This window comes from Rhinatrema bivittatum, chromosome 19 (assembly GCF_901001135.1).
Source record: "Rhinatrema bivittatum chromosome 19, aRhiBiv1.1, whole genome shotgun sequence".
NCBI lineage: Eukaryota > Metazoa > Chordata > Amphibia > Gymnophiona > Rhinatrematidae > Rhinatrema > Rhinatrema bivittatum.
In genome coordinates this window covers 17,220,487-17,237,306 of record NC_042633.1, presented here as the reverse complement: position 1 = coordinate 17,237,306, position 16,820 = coordinate 17,220,487, and the positions used below count along the sequence as shown (strand labels likewise).

Here is a 16,820-nt window from a genome sequence, read left to right as displayed (position 1 = left end):
AAACGGCAACGATACGATTTCCTCCCTCTCCCAGCCGAAATCGATCGTTAAGACGATCGAGGACACGATTCACATCTCTACTATGCACCATACACAAATTAATACACAACGAAAACGCAGACTGGCTTAACACAGCCCTTCGTGTACACATCCCCAACAGAAATCTAAGATCAGCCAACAAAGCACTTCTAACTATTCCATCAGTCAAAACAGCGAGACTAACCCAGGTAAGAGAAAGAGCGTTATCCTTAGCGGGACCCATACTATGGAACTCTATGCCCTTGGAATTAAGACTACAACGAGAAAACAAAACATTCAGAAAAAATCTAAAAACTTGGCTATTTAAACAAGCCTTTCAAAAAGAGACGGGAGAATAGATTCCAGGGAATTGCAAGGTTCAAACCAGGGAAGTGCGAAATACAAAACACCCACACAAACAGGAATCACTAAGAGTGTACGTTTTTAATAGAATCCATCACTAAAGGATAAGTTAAATCTATAGAATGAGTCCCAGACTCAAAACTGCCTTAGAATTGACCTGGACACAATAGTCATCACACTCACTTAACAACTAGCATTGATTAAAAACTATGTTACCGAACCTAATGGCACCTGTGTAAACTGTTAGATTTTAATAAAATTACTTTTTGTGCCTTACTGTAAACCGTTGTGACGGTACACACCTTAATGATGGTATAGAAAAAGATTTAAATAAAATAAAATAAAATAAATATTAATGAGGTCTTTAGTACAACAGATAGGGGGGTCTTTTTATTCTAAAATTTCCCTGTAAATATTTGGTGAAATAACAACATGTTTCCTATGTATTCTTTGACCCTCCTCAGATGTCACAGTTTTTGGTTGGGAAAACTCCGGGGGTTAACTCTAGCGATAATCCCTCAACCATATAATCTCGTGATGTTGTTCCTTAAAATGAGAAAAGCTACTGCAACCTACAATCTTAAAGCCTTTCCTTTTCTTATTAGTATTTACTAAAATACCTTGGATTGTGTACTTGTCACTTCCCTATATAGAGGACTTGAAGTATATTGCTTTAGCGTGAAAACTTAAATGTGTAACCATGTGTTACTTTTCATTGTTAAATTTAATGTAACATCCAAAAAGGAAATACCAACTCAGTTCTTATTTAACCACAGATGCCACTCACCAAATTTTTGTCAAATACTAGAAAACAATTTTTGAAAAATTGAAATTAAATTATTTTGCCGCATCATCAAGCCTGACAGCATGCCCACCTCACTTTCAAACGGAGGCCGCCCGGTCTTCTAATCATCTGCGGTCACAGTTTTTTTTTATCTTTCTTTTTCTTTTTTTGTTTAAAAAATTGTTGAATATGGTCACGGTAGTTACTGTGTGTTAAACTTGCTTCAACATACCCACTTAGTTCACTCTCAGCTCGCATGTAAAATAACAAAATGCTTTAACTTCAGCCCGGCTCAACAACTGGCCGATGTTTCGCAGAAAAACTGCTTCATCAGGAGCTACGGGTCTTGAGAATCTTATTACTATATACACCGTTCCAAATGTGCATCTTATTGCTATATACTGTTCAATATGTGCAAATTCCTTTCTGATATATGTTCCTTCTCACAGGGTGGCTAACGTCTCAAGAAATGTTCAGATTGATGTGTACATCGGGCTTTTAAAATTCACCTTTAACCGAGTCCCTGGGTGCAGGCTGATGAATGAGCACATGTGTGCCCACGTGCCGGATTTAAAATATACTCTGATGTAAAAGAGCAAAATGTGTGATGAAAAGGAAAAAGATCAATGGCAGGCAGAATTTGGAAAGAGAGTAAATGATTAATAGGTGTTCAGCTCGATAGAGTCTGCACAGGAGTCTGGTGAAACCCCTCCTGTAATACTGCTGGCTCTTCTGGAGACCACATCTACAAAACATGACATGGACAAGGGACCGTAAATAAAATTCAAAGGAGATTCCCTACTATAAGAAAAGATAGAGGTAATGATTCGACACAGGTCAAAGAGCAAAATAGCACAATATAAAGTCCACTACCGACTTTATACCCTTAGGACCTTCAGGACCTTATCTGGACAGTCCACCCACCTGCTATGAAAAACCATCTCTTGAAGCATCAGCTTCTAGCTCATGCTCTTCCCATAGTTATTTTATTTTATTTTATATATCGTTTTTACGTTTAATATTTAATATTTATTGACCTACGTTCTTTTGTTCAATAATTTGTTGTTTGTTTAATGTTACGCTGCACGTTCTCTGTTCAATACTTTGTCTATTGTTTAATGTAACGCCTTACCGGCGACAGTTTTGTTATATGGAAACCGACTTGATTTGATATGTATATCGAGAATGTCGGTATATAAAAACCCTAAATAAATAAATAAATAAATGATGGGGGTTCAAGTTTACTCTAAAGAATATGGAAAGGGTGGATGCAATGCATACACTGAAACAGGTTTCTAACTTCAATAAAACACAAGTAGGTAGCATTTTCCATAGAATGAAAGGAGGTGTTATATGAAGCAAAACAGAGAGAGTTCAAGTGAAAAGGAGACTGAGAGCGTGTTTTTTCACAGACAGCTTGGAGGATGCCTGAGGAGGTAGCTGCTAAATCAGTCAGAATTCAAACAGGGACTTTAGCATCGTGGGGAGAGAGGAAGAAGAACAGGGGTGCAGGAGAATCAGTGACCACACAAATGGGCAGACTGGAAGGACCAAGTAGCCCCTGACTACTGACCTCTTCTGTGTTTCTTTATTTCAGTGACTATGGATTTGCTAAGAAGATCTGAAAAAATAATAAAACATTTCCAGCCTAAAAATCCTTATTACATGTTTATTCCCAGCTCCATATTCAGTGGAGAGCTGAGAGGTAAAGTTACCCAAATAACCTTTCACAGATACTCAGCAGCAGTTAGCAGGATAGGGAGCCACTGAATAGCCCCACCTGAGGTACCCAGGTAAAGCTGACAGAGTAACAGGACAATCATCTACCTGAGCAGATTTACCTGGCTAAGTTTTCACTCTGCCCCAAAATGCCCCCCATGCAGGTTATTATTTACCTGGATAAGATTTATCTGCTTGGCAGGGTGGGAAATATGAAACTAAAAACGTTTCCCCATAATCTCTTTTAAATATTGACCTCTAAGAATTCACCTGGTGCATTTCCCCATCTCTTTACCTTTTCAGTAAATGTCTTTTAATAGCAAGTGACTTATTTGCAGCCTCTGAGGACAAGGAGCCCTCAGATATTTAATAAAGCAATAATATCAAAATATTAGTGGCAGGAAAATCTTATATTGTTAGAAGACCCCCCCATCCACACCTAAAGATCCCGTCAGTTACATCTACAATTCATGCCAGTGTCCACCTAAAATAAAACTTAAAAGCAAGTCTCAGAGAGGAGAGAAGCAATGATGCTACTTACTTGTGCTTTACTTGCGAACTGGGAAGTCTTGTGAAGGATACATCTATAGAAACTATGTCAAATGTGAACATATTTGTGATTCCCCCAATTATGAAATCACCAGCCCTGTGGTGTCCTTGAAATAATTCGTTATTGATGGCAGGCAGTTTTGGACACTGGCGCTTAGCAGTCTTGCACAGGACATTATAAAGCAGCAATAAAATCAGAACTCGAGCTCCCATCCTTACAGCCGTGAAACAGCTTATCCTGGGGTAATGCCTGCCCTTCCTGCACACAATTCATGGGAATGCTGAGGGCAGTTTATGGGTTGTGTTGATCACGTCCAATTGTATTTTTGAATGATGGGCACAAAAAATATATATTTATATATACTGAAATTCACCCGTGGACGTCTTCCTGGACACAAAGAAGACTGAGGAAAGACAGCAACACCGCTGATGAGGTGAAGCCTCTATTTGTAGCTGAGATCCATCATCTGAGAGGACACCATGTGCTCCTTATGGGGACCTGCTGCGTACAGGCTGAGCCTCAAGGGATAGCTGCTTCTCGTCCGTGCACTTAATATTAAATATAGGTTGTTTTAAGATATAAGGGTACAAAAGTCAAGCTTTCAATAACAGAGAGACAAATATTAATTTGACTGTAATGCTTGGTGAGAGGATTAATAACACTAATCAGCCGCATTGTGCATTTGGTCTAGAGGGCAGTGAACTTCTGAGATCAGAATCTACGAGAAATCTGATTCCTTGCAGGACACAGGCAAGGTCACTGTGCATAAGACAATACCTTCAGCCTTAGTACATGAATTATCAGGCTTTTCCCCATTCTCCAAAAGTGGGAATACCCAGGGCCGGCGCGTCCATTAGGCGAACTTCGGCGGTCACCTAGGGCACCGAGCCGTAGGGGACGCCGAAGAGCAGCCACGTGGTGCCGCAAGCAGGGCCTAACCCGCTCACGGCAAAGAGAAATAGAGACTGTGTGCTTCTCTGGCTTCTCAGAAGCACACAGTCAGCGCCGAAACAGGTATGGGGGGGGCGCAACTGGGGAGGGGCGCCCAATACCCTTGCACCGGCCCTGGGTAACTGCAGAACAGGACTAACGTGTTCTGTAACTGGACCTGACGTGATCTGCGAGCCGCTGCAGTGTGTAGAAACCGTAGGGCTATAAGAGAGGATTTTTCAGACCTGCATATAGGGAGATGCAGAATCAATGGTGGATAAATAAATGCTGGAATAACAATGTGAAAGTCCTTATCCCTGAAAACTGCATTTGCTGACCCCTTTAACCGGATTCTTTAAGTCACTCAAATGCACTCGCCCTTGCCTCTCGCTGCCCTTGTGAACTGCTCTGCCCGATCCTCTGCCTCCCACAAATATTCTCCCTTAAATTCCAATGCAATTTTTCAGTCTGCAAACACCTCCTAGTCTGCATCATCGCTGAACATGTAAGAAATGTGGCCTTGAAGTATTTAGAAATGGCAGACATTTTGTGAGCTGCAAATTTATCATGTAATTCCTGGTCTTTGTTGCCTGTCAGCCTAGACATTCTGAGAATAATTTCATAACAGCCTGCATGGCAGTTAAGACTGTGCTTATACTGCAGATGCAGAAAATGCCAAGCATTTTCAGAGGGCAATTTCAACAGTGTGAGAATGTGAGCAGCTATGCGCGCCGGTGCGCCAGCTGTCCATTGCTCCTACCATGTGACAGGGGCTGACCAATGGCACCGGTAGCCCCTGTGACATCGTAAGGGCAAAGGGCCATCGGCGCCATTTTGATTCGTAGCAGGCCCGACGGCCCAGAGGGAGAGATCACTCACGGGACCCCGCTGGACCACCAGGACTTTTAGTAAGTCTTGGGGAGTGATTGGGATGGTAGGGGAGGGTTGTAAGAAAGTAAAATTGAAGGGTTGGGGTGGTTTTTTTTCCGATCAGGGTTTTTTTTTTATTCGTTTTTCCGGTTTCGGGTTTGGGTTCCAGCTTCATTTTTGGTGAAAAACAATCCGTGGGAAAACAAGTTTTCCCACGAAGCACCCGAACTGAAACCCGATCCAAGCCAGAAAAACGAAGCTCATCTCTAACAGCTAATGCAAAAAAGGGTCGAACATGAAGTTTTAGTAAAGGAACACAACTGAGCCATGAAAGGATTTGTATCCCTCTTGACCTATAAGGAACATAAGAACATAAGAAAATGCCATACTGGGTCAGACCAAGGGTCCATCAAGCCCAGCATCCTGTTTCCAACAGTGGCCATGGCCAATCCAGGCCATAAGAACCTGGCAAGTACCCAAAATCTAAGTCTATTCCATGTTACCATTGCTAATGGCAGTGGCTATTCTCTAAGTGAACTTAATAGCAGGTAATGGACTTCTCCTCCAAGAACTTATCCAATCCTTTTTTAAACACAGCTATATTAACTGCACTAACCACATCCTCTGGAAACAAATTCCAGAGTTTAATTGTGCGTTGAGTAAAAAAGAACTTTCTCCGATTAGTTTTAAATGTGCCCCATGCTAACTTCATGGAGTGCCCCCTAGTCTTTCTACTATCCAAAAGAGTAAATAACCGATTCACATCTACCCGTTCTAGACCTCTCATGATTTTAAACACCTCTATCATATCCCCCCTCAGTCGTCTCTTCTCCAAGCTGAAAAGTCCTAACCTCTTTAGTCTTTCCTCATAGGGGAGCTGTTCCATTCCCCTTATCATTTTGGTAGCCCTTCTCTGTACCTTCTCCATCGCAATTATATCTTTTTTGAGATGCGGCGACCAGAATTGTACACAGTATTCAAGGTGCGGTCTCACCATGGAGCGATACAGAGGCATTATGACATTTTCCGTTTTATTCACCATTCCCTTTCTAATAATTCCCAACATTCTGTTTGCTTTTTTCACTGCCGCAGCACACTGAACCGACGAGGATGAGGAGATTCAGAACCTACATGACCTTCTGCAACAAGAGAAGGGGGAAAAGGCCCCCCTCTTCAGCTCTTTCTGCCTGTCAAGACCACAGGAATGCCAAAATTGGCCTTACCCCATCTGGCGCCCTGTCTGTTGGTCGAAGCAACTCTGAACTGTTGATTCCTCCGTGTTCAGTGGGACCTCAGTCCGCGGAAGTGCATGAGCTAGGGGGCAAAACTAATCATTGGATTACGGAACTTGCGGTTTCTAACCAGGAGGATCATTGGAGCCTTGAAGATGTGGATAGTTGGAGCCCCGGCCACTCAGACCCTCAGGAGGGGGGCTTAGAGGAGGGGGTACAATTATGTTGGCCAGCCACAGAGCCCGCGACCGGACTTCCACACCCAGCGTCATGCCAACCTGGCAGGGGCGGGCCCTGGCTCCCCGGTGATGGGAGGGGTGCCCCTGGTGCAGCTCTCCTCTTTGTGGTCCTGCTTTCCACCAGCGTGTCTCAGAGCGTGGCGGAGATGCCGCTGCCGTCTGCAGCTCGCGTCTTGACCCCCTAGGCGAATGCGCATGCCTGTCTAGTTTATTTAGAGGGCCCATGGCAGGCAAGGTCTGCCGGCCCTTCCTGATGATGTCATCGGACTGGGATTATTTAGGGCAGGCTCTGGCAGTCAGAGCCTGCACTGGAACAGGTTTCCACGCTTTCTAGTTGTGCACTTCATTGCTACTGGAATTGAAGCAGAACAGGAGCGGACCTGTTCCAGTGTCCGCTCCTGTTCTGCTTCAATTCCAGTTCCTTGTCCACTACACATTCCAGCTCCAGTTCTTGTTCCTGCTTACCTTCTGATGGACCTCCTTGGCTTTGACCCTCTGCTCGGACCTGACCTTGCCTCTAGCCACCTGCCTTGACTCTCTGCTTGGACCTGACCCTGTCTCTGCTGCCACCTGGCACTCTGCCTCTGGACATATTCTCCGGGATCAACCACGTAGAGGCCTGCCTAAGTCCAGCTGACCCTGGTACCCAAGGGGGGATGAGGGCTGGTATTGGCAAAGCTCCAGTCAGCCTTCGCTTCCCGCTTGGCCTCGCCTCTTGACAGTGGAGACCCATGGGGGCTTCCCCCATGGGTGGCGTCAATGCCACCTTGGGCCAAGGGTCCACTCCCACAACATCTACTAGCTGAGGATCCTGAAAGGAATTTAACCATTGTGTGCCCCTCAAAATGTGTCCCCAAGCTAGTTTCTTTCATTACATTGCCTCCCAGCAGAAACATGTTTCTTTTTTTGCCTTTTTTAATAGTATCTGGGGGTTTGTGTCTATATTGGATGCCATTTTTTATATCTGATACGACTGCAGGTCCCATGTCTGGAACATCATCATTTTCCAATGCAGAAAAGGCAATTTTGTCCACTGATTTTTGTTGTTATAACATGCAAATTCCAGTAAAATTAAATAAAAACTGAAAACAAATGTCCTTACATATAGTGGGGGAGACTCTTAAGAAAATAAGAACATAAGAAATTGCCATACTGGGTCAGACCAAGGGTCCATCAAGCCCAGCATCCTGTTTCCAACAGTGGCCAATCCAGGCCATAAGAACCTGGCAAGTACCAAAAAACTAAGTCTATTTCATCTTACCGTTGCTAGTAATAGCAGTGGCTATTTTCTAAGTCAACTTAATTAATAGTAGGTAATAGACGTCTCCTCCAAGAAATTATCCAATCCTTTTTTAAACACAGCTACACTAACTGCACTAACCACATCCTCTGGCAACAAATTCTAATTGTTCTTAGGTTCTTTTAATTATAGCTACAGAAATTTTCTTTAAGTTCAGTCAATTTTTTTCCATTGCAGAGATCTGCAGTCATATGGCGTAAGGTCTAATTTTCCAGAAGGTCTGCCTCAAGGCTAAGGCACTACAATTGTTACATTGAATAAGAGTCACCATGTTAAATCTTATTGATATAGAACACCTGCATTATGATGTATTTTCAAACACCATGTCTGCTATTCAAAATAAACTTGAAGAACCTTGTTTGTATGCCCTAAGGCTATACTCTATTTGAAAAGCAAGGTCCGAAGAAGGAAGAATTTAAGGGCCTGATTTGCAAAAGCATTTGCCATTGAATTGTCCATAGGTTTTATCCATGTTAAGTAAACTTAATGAGGGTAAATGGCTTTTGAAAATTTCTGTGATATTATGTTACATTTACATGCTTAATTCCTTTCAAAATTCACCTATATGTGTCAGGGGCCATATAAATAAAAACTAGCTTGTTTCGGTGCTACCAAAATCTCTTTCCAGCAGTGCCAATATAAAAAGAGCCTCAAGATATCCCTAAAACCTATTCAATACATAAGCAGCTACAAACTTTCAAATGCACCTATTTAAAATCTGAGCAGGGAAAGCAGAAGAAATTTTCAAAACTCTAGGCAAACATCAATTATTTAGCAGTATTTTCATTTAGGCCAGCAATATAGGACAATTTTAAAGGTAAACAGATGCTGTGACATTTTGAAATATATTTCCAGGAAAGAGATTAGCAGCAATTTAGAAAAGGTAAGCAGAAATTGAGAACATTTTAAATATATAGGGGGTAATTTTCAAAGGAGTTACACATGTAAATGTGACATACTATCGTAGCAATTTTCAAAAGCTATTTACTCGAGTAAAGTGCACTTACTTGAGTAAATCCTATGGACAATTCAATGGCATATCTTGTAGCAATTTTGAAAAGCCCACTTACTTGAGTAAAGTGTATTTACTCGAGCAAAAACCAGTTTTGCTCGAGTAAATGCTTTTTAAAATCAGGCCCATAGCCAGGAAAGCAGAGCTCAACTGTTGGTAGTTAGGGCCTTCTGTGAAACACACAGCTCCAATAACATGGTACATGATACATAACACGTGGACATAATATAAGTACGATTCACACAACAGAACATGTTAAATATATAATAATGATAGAAAACCTAATCCATAAACATAGTGTAAATATATAACATCTGCACTGTTTTTTTATTTATCCTTCCTCAAAGTTCCTCATAATGTCAGTACCAGGTTATGATATGCACTTGGAGCCTAATAGCTTGCTTATTTCTAACCATATAATTTATGGATTCTGGTTTCTTAATTTTTTTATTATTTCCGGCTTTCCTTGTTTTTTTTGTAATAATTTTAGTTAGGTTTTTTGTAAATGAGTTAGGGATTATATTTACACGATGTATTTTTTTTCAAATCTTCATTATATTTCTATTTAATTTTTTAATTTTGTTAATTTTATTAATTTTTATTATTTTTACCTTGTTATAAATTGAACTTGTAAACCGTTTTGGTCGGATATTCTCCGTGAAAATCGGTATATAAAAGTTTTTAAATAAATAAATAAATAAATAAATAAATTTACATATAGATATTGATGATTTAATGAGACACAGCCACCATGGATTTACCCAAGGGAAGTGTTGCCTCACAAATCTACTACATTGTTTTGAAGGGGTGAATAAGCAGGTGGATAAAGGTGAACTGGTACATGTGGTTGTTGTGGGTTCTTTCAGGGTCTGCTCGTATTTTTTATTTGCCCTGTGATCTGTATTACTGAACTAACTAAGAGAAATGACAAGACTATGGGCTGGATTTTAAAAGCTCAATGCATGTAAATCCAGTGGATTTATGTGCCTAGAGGGGGTTATGCATGCCGGGCCTATTTTATAAAGGCCCAGTGATGCATATAAAGCACCGGGATGCATCTACGTCCCGGGGCTTTAAAAAAGGGGCGGTCCAGGGGCTGGGTGGGGCGGGGCGAGAAACCTCCAGCACAGCGGCAGTTTGCCGCTGTGTTGGACGATTGCGTGCTGGCAGGCTGCTGGCGCACGCAACTTGCACCTTCCCAGAGGCAGACGCAAAAGGTAAGATAGAGGTCGGGGGGGTTTAGAATAGGGCTAGGGGCTGGAAAGATTAGGGGAAGGGGTGGGTAGGTTAGATTAGGGGGAAGGGAATGTTGTATATTATTATGGTTATTATTATGGTTATTATTTGGTTCCTCTCTTCTCTCTCTCTGCTGCCCTATTTTTCCTGCTTTCCTTGCCCCCTCCCCCCTCTCCTCCCTCTTCTCGTCTGCTCCCCTTCCCCCTCCGCGTTTTTTTGTATTTTCAGCCTTCTAAGTTCTTTGTAAACCGGCCTGATGTGCTCCACGAATGTCGGTATATTTTAAAAGTGTTAAATAAATAAAATAAATAAATAAATAAAATGGGGGAAGGCCGCGGGCTCGGCATGCAAGATGCACTAGTGTGCACCCCCTTGTACGTGTGCATGTTATAAAAGCGGGCATCCATGTGTGCGCGCCGGGTAGCATGTGCACATATGTGCCTGCGTGTACTTTTGAAAATCTACCCCTATATCTTTTTGTAAAATGATGAAAAGCTATATTTTCTGTATAATATATGTACAGAACAGGTGCTTATGAGAACACCTAAGACAAATAACAAAACAAAATATATACAATATATCAGCACAATAAGCAAAAGTAATTACCCCAATTAATGGGGTATAATTATGTATAAAAGCCTAGCAGAAGCTGTCACCTTTTCCTGAAAGGGTGTCTCTTTGCCCCCAGATGGGTGAATCAGCCAAATGTGTTCTTGTTTTGGAGTCCAGTCGGCACTGGAGACTCCTAACCTTGGTTCTCGACAGGGAATCTGCCTGGGATATGATGGACTGGGGTTTTAATGCCTCGTGGGATAGGACGTGTGTGGTCTGGATCTCTTTGTGTAACTTTTCTTGATATATTGCCAACCTACTTATAAGGAAACTTTACTGCGTATATCTCAGGACAACTTATAAATGGTAAAATTCTTTAATTTTGTGCATATTCCTCTTTATCATATATGTTGCTATGTGACTACTATCTAAAATATTCTTTAAATTTATCATAATCTATAATCAAAATAATATCTAGAATAATATCTACATTAATATAAGTGAAGCAATCATATAATAATTCAGGCAGGAACACTACTAGTAAATCACTAAAAAAGGACCTATAAATACAGTATGCAATTCTATAATATATATTTTTCAGTAAAAAGTTTTACTGAAATGAATCTGGGTGTATGCCAGATGTCTCAGCATAGCACTAGTAAAACTTGGACACAAAACATTTTAACTCTTTATCTCTTGGTTCACTGTAAACAAGTAGTGTTCTTATACTTTTAAGTCAAGTTTCCATTTTGTGCCCAGCATCTGTGTGTGAACTTGGAGCTTGGAGAAAGGGAGGGCAGTGTATAGGCAGTAAAATGTGCCAAGCAGCTTCTAACAAAAGGAGAGAAGGGAGGGGAAAAAGAGATGGGGGGGGGGGGGGGGCTACTATAGCCCACAAGCTTGTGTCTTATTTTTTCCTATGGAGTACTCCCTACTAGCTATATGCCTGCCTGGTGTACAGCAATGGAGTCTAATGAAGGCCAGAGGAGACTGCAAAGCACAAAGAATTTCTCAGTGACACAAACTACATACAAACAAATCATAACCATATAACAGCATTTTTCTCTCAAAAAGACAGAAAAGTGTCACACTAATACATTCGGTCCTCCAAAATGTAAGAGGAAAAGGAAAAAAAAAAGTTTCTCAGTTTCTTTGTAATCTCTCTTATTAATATCTCTCCTTCTCTCTCTGTGGCTGTCTCCAGCCATTTCCCAAGCAGTTCTACATTTCTTAACTTGGTCTGCAATGTACAAAATAACTTCACTTAAGAAGGAAAGCAAAGTCCCTTTGCTCTATTGCTCACTCTATGTAATTGTTCACATGACCCGTATCAATAAAATCTAAACCCCATTTACGCTCAAGTATACCTGGATTTTACTTGACCCAGAAAGCTGGCCAATTTAAAACCATAGCAACCATCCATTGCAATCTTCATGTTGGTAGTTGTATGTGGTTAGCCTATTCTGACTTCAAGGGACACCTGGCTCATCAAGCTATATATAGGCCACCTTTCCGGCATGTGTTCAAAATCAGGCCTACTGCTCTAAACATGGCTTTTTTATCAAAAGCTCCACATGTGCAGTCATTTGGGTGTCTCTCCACCTGTGATGAAGTATGGTCATCTGTCCTTGCTCATCAGCACCTCCCACTGGAAGTGCATATTCTGATAATCATATTTTTAGGTATCTGAAACAGTTAAACTCAGGTGTGAAAAATATTTCCCCCTCACCCACCAGTGGTGTAAGTAGTGAAAAACAAAAATCAAACCCTATTTCAAAAATATATCATAGTTCTCTTTAAAAAGAAAAAGTACTATCTAGTACTATCTAGAACACCACAACATTCTAAACCCAGCTCAACATGGTTTCAGAAAACTCCTCAACACAGAGACACTCCTTCTATCCCTCAACGACTCCATTCTCAGAGACTTGGACAAGAGAACATCCTACCTCCTGATACTCCTTGACATTTCCGCCGCATTCGATACTATCAACCACAACACCCTGCTAACCAGACTAAAAGAAATTGGTCTATGTGACACCACCCTTAAATGGTTTGACTCATATCTCTCTGGCAGATCCTACTAAGTAAGAATAGAATCATCTCAATCCAAACAAATCTCCGTACCACACGGTGTACCCCAAGGATCATCCCTCTCCTCCACCCTTTTCAACATCTACATGCTCCCCTCTGCAACCTACTTTCCAAAAAAGGCCTTACCTACTACATATACGCAGATGACGTACAGATTCTTCTCCCCCTCAAATCATCCCTCAAAAACACCTGGGACACCCACCTGTCAGATATAACTCAACTCCTTGCTCAGCTGTCACTCTCCCTCAACCATAAAAAAACTGAAATCCTACATATCACCAACAACGCCACCCGCAATCTCAAACATCAAAGCACAACAACCTTCCCGAACCATCAACTAACCCTTTGTTGCAGTCTGAGAGCTGCGGTCCTGGTGTGAACCCTTGAGCCGAACTACCCTGAAGGCAGAATAGTTCGGGAGGCGGAGCCACAGGCAAAGGTCTTCACCCGGGAACCAGGAAACCCCCAGGAGGAGCCCGTAGGGTCCTGGAACCTTGGGACTTAGGTGCACAGTAACAGTCTTATAGAGAAAGGCCTGGGCAAGGGGTAAAGCACAGAGTCCAGAAAACAGGGAGCTGGGAGGCCAGCTAGAGTCTTAGCCTGTAGAATGGAAACAGTCTGAGAACAGGCCAAGGTCTGTAGTAATCTGTGGAGTGGAACAGCGGGTTAACAGGAGCACAGTCTGTAACGTAATGGATACTGTAACCAGCTGGAAACAAGACTGAAGTCTGTAGAGTGCAGCAGGGCCGAAGCAGGTGATGAGTAGACACGGAGGCGAGCAAGGCTGGAGTCTGTAGCGTGCAGCAGGGCTGAAGCAGATGGTGAGCAGAACCGGAGGCGAACCCCAGTCCGGCCGGGCTGCCCGAAGAAGCAGTCTCAGGAACAGGCAGGGTCGGAGGCAGGCAGCAGTCAGGAGCAGAGTCAGGCACAGGCTGAAGTCAATGGCAGGCGGCAGGCAGAAGCGGAGTCAGGAACAAGCAGAGGTCAGTGGCTGGCGGCAGGCAGAAGCGGAGTCAGGAACAAGCAGAGGTCAGTAGGGATGTGAATCGTCCGATATATTTTAAATCGTCAAAAATCATTAGAGCCGCGATACAATAACAATTCCCCCGATTTATCGTCAAAAAATCGTAAATCGGGGGAAGGGGGAGGGCGGGAAAACCGGCACACTAAAAAAACCCTAAAACCCACCCCGACCCTTTAAAATAAATCCCCCACCCTCCCGAACCCCCCAAAATGCCTTAAATTACCTGGAGTCCAGAGGAAGGGTCCCGCTGTGATCTTCCACTCTCGGACCTCCGGTGCTTGCAGAAATGGCGCCGGTGCTACCTTTGGTTTTTCCGTACGGAAAAACGATTCGCGGCAGGAGATCGCTCCCGGACCCCCGCTGGACCTCCAGGGACTTTTGGCCAGCTTGGGGGGGCTTCCTGACCCCCACAAGACTTGCCAAAAGTCCAGCGGGGGTCCGGAATGACCTCCTGCAGTCGAATCGTGTTGTCTACGGCCGGCGCCATTTTGCGCAAAATGGCGGCGCAAAATGGCGGCCATTTTCCGTACGGAAAAACGATTCGCGGCCTTTTGCGCAAAATGGCGTTGGCCGTAGACAACACGATTCGACTGCAGGAGGTCGTTCCGGACCCCCGCTGGACTTTTGGCAAGTCTTGTGGGGGTCAGGAGGCCCCCCCAAGCTGGCCAAAAGTCCCTGGGGGTCCAGCGGGGGTCCGGGAGCGATCTCCTGCCGCGAATCGTTTTTCCGTACGGAAAAACCAAAGGTAGCGCCGGCGCCATTTCTACAAGCACCGGAGGTCCGAGAGTGGAAGATCACAGCGGGACCCTTCCTCTGGACCCCAGGTAATTTAAGGCATTTTGGGGGGGTTCGGGAGGGTGGGGGATTTATTTTAAAGGGTCGAGGTGGGTTTTAGGGTTGTTTTAGTGTGCCGGTTTTCCCGCCCTCCCCCCCACTGGACCCCAGGTAATTTAAGGCATTTTGGGGGGGTTCGGAAGGGTGGGGGATTTATTTTAAAGGGTCGGGGTGGGTTTTAGGGATGTTTTAGTGTGCCGGTTTTCGATTTTCACGATATTTTAAAAACCCAAACGGCGACGATCCGATTCCCTCCCCCTCCCAGCCGAAATCGATCGTTAAGACGATCGATCACACGATTCACATCTCTAGAGGTCAGTGGCTGGCGGCAGGCAGAAGCGGAGTCAGGAACAAGCAGAGGTCAGTGGCTGGCGGCAGGCAGAAGCGGAGTCAGGAACAAACAGAGGTCAATGGCTGGCGGCATATAGAAAGACATGGTTTAATGGAACACAGTCAACATAGATTTACCCAAGGGAAGTCTTGCCTAACAAATCTGCATCATTTTTTTGAAGGGGTTAATAAACATGTGGATAAATGTGAACCGGTAGATATAGTGTATTTGTATTTTCAGAAGGCGTTTGACAAAGTTCCTCATGAGAGGCTTCTAAGAAAACTAAAAAGTCATGGGATAGGAGATGATGTCCTTTAGTGGATTACAAACTGGTTAAAAGACAGGAAACAGAGAGCATGATTAATAGGGATGTGAATCAGTTTTTGACGATTTAAAAAATCGTCCGATATATTTTAAATCGTCAAAAATCGTTAGAGACTCGATACAATAGGAATTCCCCCGATTTATCATCAAAAATCGTAAATCGGGGGAGGGGGGAGGGGAAGGGGAAGGCGGGAAAACCGGCACACTAAAACAACCCTAAAACCTACCCCGACCCTTTAAAATAAATCCCCCACCCTGCTTTAAATTACCTGGGGTCCAGTGGGGAGGTCCCGGTGTGATCTTCCACTCTCTGGCCACGGGTGCGTTAATAGAAATGGCGCCGGCGCTACCTTTGCCCTGTCAAGTTGAACATAAACGCGTTAGATTTAATTTCTCATCTGATGAGAATTCTAGCGGTTCAGACGAGGCAGAGAGCTCCGCTCCGGCATCAAAATCACAAGCACAGCCGGATTTTTTACCATCTCGCGGCAAAGCACCCACGCGACCCAAAGGACGTTCACGTCAAGACAATACCGCAGAAGCTCCGCCACAGTCAGGGATCAACACCAGAACAAGACACAAATGACATCAGCTGTTGTTAATTTATCCTCTACTGCATTATCTGTTGAACAAATATCTGTACTCGATCACGGTTTATCATTCGTGCCCACTACTAAACACTCTCCATTTGAGGCTCGTATCATGTTTCATCGTTTTATACGCAAATTGAATTTAAAACTGGTTTTTTTTCTCAAATTGAAAATCAGAGCGTACAAGACATGTCGATTGTTCATCCACGTTCAACTTTGAATCCACCAGGAGCCATTGATTCTCACGTGAAGACCTTCGAACAATTGGTGTTACGTGACATGATCAGTTATGAGAACCAAGAACACCGTTGGCAACACAATCTTTCAGCTCCGTTGAGATCAGCCCTACAGTCGCTTGTTCAAAACTCAGATTTAATTATTAAGCCAGCAGACAAAGGGGAAGGGTAGTCTTACAGGATAAAATAGTTTATGACCGTGTCATGTATCAATATTTAAACAATCCCAAATATTACAAACAGTTGATGATTGATCCTACTCCTGTATTATCAAAATTATTACAGGGTATTGTTGACCGGTCTACATGCTTCACTGAGAAGGAGAAAATATTTTTGATCATTGAACATCCTCGGCTTCCTGTAATATACTCCCTCCCAAAAATCCACAAAGATCTCAAGAATCCGCCTATACGTCCGATTGTTTCTCTCAACGATTCGGTATTGGAAGCTCCGGCGATACTGTTGGATAAACTTTTACAACCTTATGCTACATCAACAGCTTCATACATCAAAGATACCATTCATCTATTACAAAAATTGCAAAATATATCTTTGAACGACCATACACAATACATATTGGTA

At 43.0% G+C, this 16,820-nt stretch overlaps 1 protein-coding gene across 1 annotated transcript in view; it reads right to left on the bottom strand.

Annotated features, from left to right (window-relative positions):
* Positions 1–6,902, bottom strand: part of LOC115080272 (vomeronasal type-2 receptor 26-like) — a 207,647-nt gene extending 200,745 nt beyond the window's left edge. The window contains exon 1 of the mRNA XM_029584425.1: positions 6,745–6,902. Coding sequence (XP_029440285.1) covers positions 6,745–6,902 — 158 coding nt within the window. The remainder of the gene's footprint in view (positions 1–6,744) is intronic.
* Positions 6,903–16,820: the final 9,918 nt, after the last annotated feature.